General features: G+C 55.1%; 1 protein-coding gene across 1 annotated transcript; it reads left to right on the forward strand.

The window, feature by feature from the left end:
* The first annotated feature begins 1,364 nt into the window (after positions 1-1,364).
* Positions 1,365-4,176, forward strand: GPR182 (G protein-coupled receptor 182). Its single transcript, XM_009282268.2, has 2 exons — positions 1,365-1,424; positions 2,691-4,176. The coding sequence occupies exon 2, from the start codon at positions 2,699-2,701 to the stop codon at positions 3,791-3,793; it is 1,095 nt and encodes a 364-aa protein (XP_009280543.1). The 5' UTR covers positions 1,365-1,424; positions 2,691-2,698; the 3' UTR covers positions 3,794-4,176.
* The last annotated feature ends 4,248 nt before the right edge of the window (positions 4,177-8,424 follow it).

The raw sequence follows: 8,424 nt of genomic DNA on the forward strand, positions 1-8,424 counted from the left end.
CCGCCCCCAGCCTCAGGGTGCCCCGAGCATCGTGGCAGGGATGGGGAGAAGGGGCTGAGCCACCTGCCCCACTCACCACGACTTGGCTGGCTTGGAAATGCAACCAGCTCCCGGTCCTCACCGTCCCCACTAGGATTGGCAGCCCCTGTGCAAATCTTGACAGCAAAGATTTGCAGCACCCAGGTCATTCTCCATCCGAGAGTTCAATGTGGAAATTTCCTGACCTGTTAAATGGAAACAGAATGGCATCCCTGCCTCCCAGGAGAGGCAAAGTCCCCCCATCCATCGGGCGGCAGAGTGGCCCTTTGTGACCCCCCCCCATGGCCCCCGTCCCACAGCTGAGCCAAAACGCGCCCCATCGTGCTTGGGGCGAGCACAAAGCCACTGAGTTCCTGTTTGCAACCTGGGGCCTCGGTCCTGCTGGGGCTGGGTACCTGCGCACGGCGTCACCGGCACCAGGCTTGTTGTTGTGAGACCCGACTTATCAGTGCCCTCGTGCTTCCCCGCTCTGGCCGTGCCTTCCTTCCGAGCCGATTGTTGATCACAAAGTCTTGTCTGCACTCGAAAAGGAGATTTCCTGCAATTGTTTTGCAGGACTTGCAGCTTGATGCAAAATTTTCTGCCTATCAGCCCCCTCCCCAGTGCCAGGGCAAGGCTCAAGCCCACTCCCTTCCCCTGCAAAACTGCGAGGCAATCACAGCTCAGTGATTAATTGCTGCCCGGCCAGAGGTGTTTCTGTGGCGATAGCCATCTGCCATCAACTCCTGCGACAGCTCGGAGCAACAGGCAGCGCTGACCTGCCAGAGATGTTCAGCTTTTGGCCCTTTTTCCCCCAAAGGAAACCCTGAGCTCACCCCGGCATCACGTGAGCATCGGGGACAGTCAATGGCACATTTGCCTTAACCCACCCTAACCCCTTGGGACTCCCAGAGCCGGGGGAGGACCTGGCTCAGCTGGGTCTATCCCATAGGATGCATTTTCCCCTCCTGTCCACAGTCGCAGTAGGACCCAGGCAGGATCCAGCCCCTGAGACCAGTGGGGCCACAGCAGCCGGGTCCTGCGGGAGTGATGGTGGAGAGGACCCGCCCGGAGGAGCCCCAAGGAGCCCCACTCCATCCTTGAGCACCTGCAGCTTCGACACCGACACCTGCCCCAGGCCTCCCCATGCCCATTCCCAGCCCTGCAGCAAAATCAAATGGGAGCCGAGCCCTGGGGCTGGAAACCGAGTCAAATGTCATCCGCGCTGGGCTGTCTCAGGATGTCAGACCACGACGGTCATTTCCTGCCGGGAAGCAGCCAACAAGCCCACCCCGAGCTCTGCGCCGCTGCGGCTCTGCTCTCCCAGAGGTGCATGAGCCACCGAGCTGAGAGGATTGCCACGCTCCCTGAGCAGCCCCTCCACGCAGCCTTCGGCTCTGCCACAGGTGAGCCAATGCCTCTCCCTCCCCGCCTGCGTCGGTCTGTCCCCTCTCCCACCAGCTTCTCTCAGGACCTGCAGCTTGGCGAGGGCGGGAGGTCAAGGAGCCTCAGGGACGGGGTGGGGGCTCCAGCCCTGGGGGCTCGCTCTTCTCTCCTCCATGGTTTCGGGAGCAGGCGGGTGATAGCTGTTTGCCGCAGGGCTGATGCTCTTGCAGGGGACGCCTGGCTGCGGCGCTCACCGGCTCGCTGGGCTCCGAGTGCCACGGAAATGCCCCAGCAGCACTGCACGCTCCTCCAGCTTTCCCGGGGGAACGGCTGGTCTTGCAAGCTCTTCCAGCGGCATGAGGCTGAATGGGGTCCACAGCATCTTTGCCGTGCGGATGCAGCTGTGCTGGGATCAGAGCTCTCACACTTGGGGCAATAAAAGGATGTTAAGGTCAACTGCATTTCCCTTAAGTTTATAATTTTGTCACCTACTTGGAAGTCCTGACAGCTCCCAGCAACGCAGCTGCGAGACGAGCAGAGCGAGGGCGGCCGGCTAGGTTTATAAGGCGACCACACACCAAGGGCTCAGGTGGGGGACAGGGGCTTTCCTGCTGGATCAGAATCGAGCAGACGTGGTCGCTGGCGCATTTAACGGTCCGGGTGCCTGCCCGCATCCTGGACGCCTCACAGCCAGTTGCTGCATGCAAGGGCAGAGCGGCAGAGCTGGGGTCAGGATTCCCACAGGCTCCGTGGCGGCCAGACCTCAGCTCCAGAGGTGCCGGGGGGACAGCACGAGCCTCGGCAGGGGGGGCTCCCGCCCAAAGGTCGCTGCGCTCCTGGGTCATCAGCTCCGTTTCTGCAGTGACTGATGTTGCTGAGCCTTGGAGCTTTGTGGGTGCTCTCACCTGTCCTTCATCCCTCTCCTCCATCAGTCCCTAGCACTGCTTGTCCCTGGTCCCTGGCCCCAGCTGACCAGGCTGTGAGACAGGGACAACCACCACCTGGGAGCATGTGTTGGTGAACAGGCGGCTGGTGTTTGTGGCTTGCATTTTGCCTGGGACGTGAGGTTATCGTCCAATGTGGATACAGCATCTTCTGAGGGCTGATGTAGGAATTCACCATAGGAATAAAAACTGGATTAAAAAAAAAAAGCAGATGGGTACTTCCAGAGCCTCCCGCGAAGACTGAGCTCTGACAGGAGAGATTGGCTGTTTCTCTGTATTTCCAAGCTGTCTGGCTCAGTGCAGCCACTGAGCCACAACTCGGTGCTTTCCCTTTCCTTGCAGCTACCAGGATGGCTGAGGTGACCACTGCCCCCACCGAGACGCACACTCTCCTGAATGAGTACGGGGACTACCACAACTGGTCCGAGCTCTTCCACCTCCTGAACTACACCTACACCTTCTGCGAGTTCAGCCTGGATGAGAACATCAAGCGGGTGATCCTCTTCATCCTTTACCTGGTCATCTTCGTGGTGGGCTTGGTGGAGAACCTCCTTGTCATCTGGGTCAACTGGCAGACACGGGGCAACAAGAACTTGGTCAACCTCTACATCATCAACATGGCCATTGCTGACCTTGGAGTGCTGCTCTCACTGCCCATCTGGATGCTGGAGGTGATGCTGGATTACACCTGGCTCTGGGGCAGCTTCCTCTGCCGCTTCACGCACTACTTCTACTTTGCCAATATGTACGCCAGCATCTTCTTCCTCACCTGCCTGAGTGTGGATCGTTACGTGTCCCTGACCAGCTCCTCCCTCTTCTGGCGTAAGCACCAGCACCGTGCACGCCGCATCATCTGCGCCTGCAGTTGGGTCTTGGCAGCAGTGATCCCATTCCTGGAGGTTGCTCACATGCAGCTGGTCAATACCGGAGAGCCCATCTGCATCTTCATGGCCCCCTTCGAGACCTATGACGAGTGGGCGCTGGCAGTCAGCTTGGCCACCACCACCATTGGGTTCCTCATCCCCTTCCCCATCATCACTGTTTTCAACATCTTGACGGCCAGGTTCATCAAGCGCACCAAGCCGGAGAGCAGGAAGCACTGTCTGCTCATCTATGCCTATATCGTCGTGTTCCTCATCAGCTGGCTGCCCTTCCACATCATGCTCACACTGCTCACCCTCGACGGCAACCACATCATCCTCCACTGCACCTTTGCCCACTTCCTCTACTTCTTCTATGACATCATAGACTGCTTCACCCTGCTCCACTGCGTGATTAACCCAATCCTCTACAACTTCCTAAGCAAAAACTTCCGCAGCAAGCTCATCTCCGCCGTGGTTAAGTACATCCCCAAAGACCAAGGCAGCCAGAAGGGCGCAGACAATTCCTCCTCCACCACGCAGCACTCCATAGTCATCACAAAGGAAAACAACCCTCCCAATTAAGGGGGATCGGACTCTCCCACTCATCACTGGCATGGGGTGGGGGGGGGGGGGGGGGGAGCTCTCTGCACTCACTGAGGTCAGTAAGATTGTTTTCCTGGTGATAAGCAGACACTTTGCTTTTAAACAACATTTCTTGGCTGGCCACCTCCTGTGCTCTGAAGGCAGGGCAGGGTGCCAAATGTGAAATGAGATGGTGCGGGGAGCTACAGACATCTTGCCTCTCTGATGTGCTGCTGTATCAGATCTATTTAGCTAAAGAAAGAATACGAGAAAGAGGTATTTCCTGTTTTCCAAAAGAAACACTTGCAGTAATAAAGTGCATTACTCTGCCTGCTCTGAAGTCTGAACACAAATCTGGCCCCTAGGACCTGACCCCCGTACCCACCCACCCCGAGCCACAGGGCTGGGGGCACACGATCCTTTCTCTTCACCACAAGTTTTTCTGCAGGCCCCAACTTTCACTTACACATGTGCTCCGGATACGCCGCGCTGCAGAAGTGTCCGGTGAATGCTGCCCTTCTGCTGTGATGCCATACCAAACAGGAGAGAGGAAATTCATTCCTTTGAAACACAAACCTCTTCTCCCCATGCCCGGCAAACAGCTGAAAGCCTGATTTTACAGAAATGAAGGCAACGCAACCCTGAGGGGCTGAGCACAACACAGACCTGAGCTTTAACGAGGGGAGGAACGATTCGAGATCAGCGACTAGTTGAGAGCAATTTTGCAAACCCAGCAGTAAATTAGTGATGGTTAAAACTGGGTTTGACTGGGCACGGCTGCTTCCAAACATGACCGGTGTCAGCAGAGGTAGGGTTCCCAGTTTGTGTTTTGCAGCAGGAGACCCATCCCATTAAACCCAGCCTCCTTTAGAGCATCTCCTGGCAGGTTTCTAAGGCCACTGGGTGTGTTTCTAAACGCTGGCAGACTCTGGCAGCCCTTCACGCGTGCTCCCTTTCAATCAAAGTCGCACTGAAGCACACCCCATGGGAACGCGTATGCATGTAGAAACCTTCGGAGCTGAAGCATGGGCTGGGCTTTGGCTGTGTAAGAAGTTGGAGCATCCAGAGAAAGTTCATTGTTGTCCGGATTCTGCTAAGTCACGTGCTGCGGGTCAAGCCCTTGGCAGGGGAAGGTGAAAGAGCGACAGTCACTAGAAGGGAGTTCATAAATCTACCAAAGGCCTTGAGCTGCTCAAGAAACACATTTTTAAAAAAGCAAAGCATAAGCAAATCTAGGGACAGGATGCTTGCAGCAGAGAGCGGTGGGTGGGGAGCAGGATGTCCCAGGCTGCAGGAGAAGCCCACGACCAGGGGTTAACACGGGCGCACAGTTATCACGGGACTGGCTGGGAACAGCTCTGCTATTTACAGGGGTCCTGTGACAGAGTAAATCACTAAATACTTCAGGACTCCTTGTGCACAGAGGTGTTCCTTCTTACTACAAAGGGATACTAGCATTGACAGAAAAAGCCAAATCTGTCTCTTAAACAGAAATATTTTGTACTACAGCTGGGGAAGAAGCTAGTCCCCTCAGACACAACAGCACCCTGTTGAGGGAAGCAACTCACGGCCGTTCCTCTTCCTTAATTATGTTACTTACACAGTTTCACAACTTGAGAGTGTAGAGCCACTTAGACTGTAAGCCCTCGGGGCAGAGGCTGTCCTTCGGGATCTGCACCGACACAGGACCTCACTGCCTTTGTCCCCGTGACCCTCCTGGGCACAACGTGTGCAGCGAAGCCGAGCAGCCCCAAAACTGGCCGGTGAATGCGAAGGCAGCTTCATGCTGACATGACCCACAGCTCTGATCCTGAATCTTCCCTAAGGCTTCCTTTTACTAATACCCTGCCATTTTCAATGAAGACATGGAAGATAAGTACACAATAAGAAGACACTTGAGGTGTGACATAACCAGGACAGCAACATACTCAATTTCAAGTTACTTAAAACATGTAAAACTTGGTAGTTGACCTATTAAACTTGTGGTTTTTTAACTCTCCTAATGCATCTGCAACTTTGTTCATAGACCTCAGGGCCTGAGTGGCCTCAAATAAACCCTCATACAGCCCGACGCAGTGATCTGGGCTTGAAACCCAGCAAGTCCCTTAGCTGGGTCCCTCAGTCTCCCTTTAAAGCCTTCACCACCCCTTAAGGGTAAACTCGCCCAGCCACAGGCTCCTTTAGCAATTACTGACTATATACCCTTGGACCACCCTCCCAGCTTGAATTTCCAGTGCCCGCTGCTGGTCACCGAGTTGGTGATGGGGAACTGGTCCTGTCCCACCAGGTAAGCTCTCCCCAGAGCAGCTCTGCCCGAGTAGCTCCAGTGGCAACCGAGACCAGCAGCCCCGGCCGACGGCAGTGCCCAGCCAGCAGGTCGCCCCAACCCCGAAATGAGAAGGAAGCCTCACTGCTGGAGAAAAGCTAAAGCGGCTCTTGAAAATGCCAGCAGTGTTTGCCCACTGATCTGGCTTGCCAGCCAACAGCTCCGAGCCTGCGAAGGTCCAGGTCTCGGTGAAACACAGCACTGGCAGCACAGAAAGGGCTTATCAAGGAACACAAACCCCGAGAATTTCCTAAATGGTTTCTAACGAGGGCTCTGCTCCCAGCCTGCTGTGGAAGCAGTCTGCAGAAATGCCAGAGTCGCTTCTTAGGGTTTCACGAGTGCTCTGCTCCCAGCCTGCTGTGGAAGCAGTCTGCAGAAATGCCAGAGTCGCTTCTCCTCGCGCTGCTCCGGGTGCTGGAGAAGGCAGTGAGGAAGAGGCCCCGGCTGCCTGGACTCGTGCCACAAATCCTGCAGAGCACAGCACAGGAGCAGGATACCAGGAACAGCTCACGTGCTTTCCCAGGCACTCCTGAAGAGACAGAAATGCCAATCTGCACATTTAAAGAAACAAGTTTTATAAAGAAGCAAGGTACAAGAGGTCAACATTTTCCATTTTATTATTCTAAATAAAAACCACACTTTGTGCTGAACAATGGAGTATAAAAGAACCCGATGTACAACAATTTTAGACATCTACTATTTGGGGGGAAAGTTTACAAAATATACAAAACTTTACAGCAAATAGATAGTAAACACTTAAATATCAGGAGGTCAGTACCTACTATTAACTTAACGAAAAGGTTAGACAGCAATTCAACTCTTTTACTTCTGCTTAATTATTCTGAGACCTGGATCCTTTGAGAAAGGGGAGAATAAAACTGAACTTTGCGGTTTAGAAGTTGGAGTAAGACCAGTCTCGAAGCACTGCCTTTTGGAGGGGGATTTTGTGTCAGGGCTTCCCGTGAGGACCCACAACCCAGCTGCTCTCTGCAAACACCGCTAGCACAGCTCACAGCGAAGTATTTCCCCTCTGCATTCCCCTGTTGCACCCCAAGGATCCCAAAGCACTTTGCAAACACGAGTTAAACCTCACAGCTGCTCCAGGCGAGGTAGGTAAGTGTCGCCCCCACGTTCACGGGGTGGGGGGAAGCGAGGCCAGGAGGCGAGCAGGCTTGACAAAGGCTGCACCACAAGTCAGCGGTGGAGCGAGGAATGGACCCAGGCACGGGGTTCCCACCCTGGTTCCCCGCCACTGCGAATGGTGCTTGGCCTCCGACACAGAGCCGTGCGCAGCTGCACCCCCGGCACACACACAGCCCCGCGCTGCTGTCCGGGAGCCCCCGCCATCACCGGGTGACTCCACCATGACGCAGCCGGGTCGGAGCTATGGCTCCTTGGGGCAACGCAGCCTGTGGGGGACTCAGGACTTGCTCCATCTACACAGCGTTCTGGAGGAATGCTGGAGCTCCCAGCCAGGCTGGCCAGACTCAGGGACAGTCACACTGCTGAGGGGATGGGGACGACAGAGCTCTGGTGCTGGCTGCAGGCTTGGAGACACCCAGGACCCTGCCAGGGGAGGGAGAATGCAGGTCTCTGACCCCTCTTGGGACAATCCCTTTGAGGAGGAGCCGCGGCATGAGGCCAGCCCAGTGCAGGAGTGCTGCAGGTCCAGATCTGTCCCCCCATCCCCTCTGCAGACAGGGCTTGCTGCTGATCTCAACACGTTTCACGTGGGAATAATTCATTATAACACAGGAAAGAATCCAAGACACAGAAACGCCAGGGACCCAAGCGCTCCCCTCCATCCCCACACCCAAAAACGACCAGCAGAAAATGAGGTGGGCTTTTACTTTCCCATCCCTGTGCTCAGAAGGGTGGGTTTGCTTTGCCCATTAGTGTTTCAGTGTAAAAGCTTCTCTTTTTGGTTTATGTGCACAAAAGGCTTTTGCTTCACAGCTTAGCTAGATATGGGGCTGCAGATGCTACCACGTGGCAGCACCCCAACCCATCCAAAAGCTCATCACAGCTTCTGGGACATTTTAGGAGGGTCTCGAGGCTTTAAGGACTCGGCTCTCCCAAGCCTCGTCTGCCTCCCTCACATCCTTCACTGCAATCTCCAGAGCAGAGCAGGTCGCATCCGTTCCTGTCTACCAGCCCATCTTGTCACCACCAGGACAACGAAGAAACCCCGTAACTCAAAGAGCTCCTCAGAGGAGCCTCCAGTGAACCGCCAACTCCCACGCTTTCCTAGAGCACCATGCATTCTCGAAATGATTTTTTTTCCTTTAAACTTAACAACACTAGG

The sequence above is a fragment of the Aptenodytes forsteri genome, unplaced genomic scaffold (genome assembly GCF_000699145.1).
Source record: "Aptenodytes forsteri isolate BGI_AS27 unplaced genomic scaffold, ASM69914v1 Scaffold373, whole genome shotgun sequence".
Classification (NCBI taxonomy): Eukaryota; Metazoa; Chordata; class Aves; order Sphenisciformes; family Spheniscidae; genus Aptenodytes; species Aptenodytes forsteri.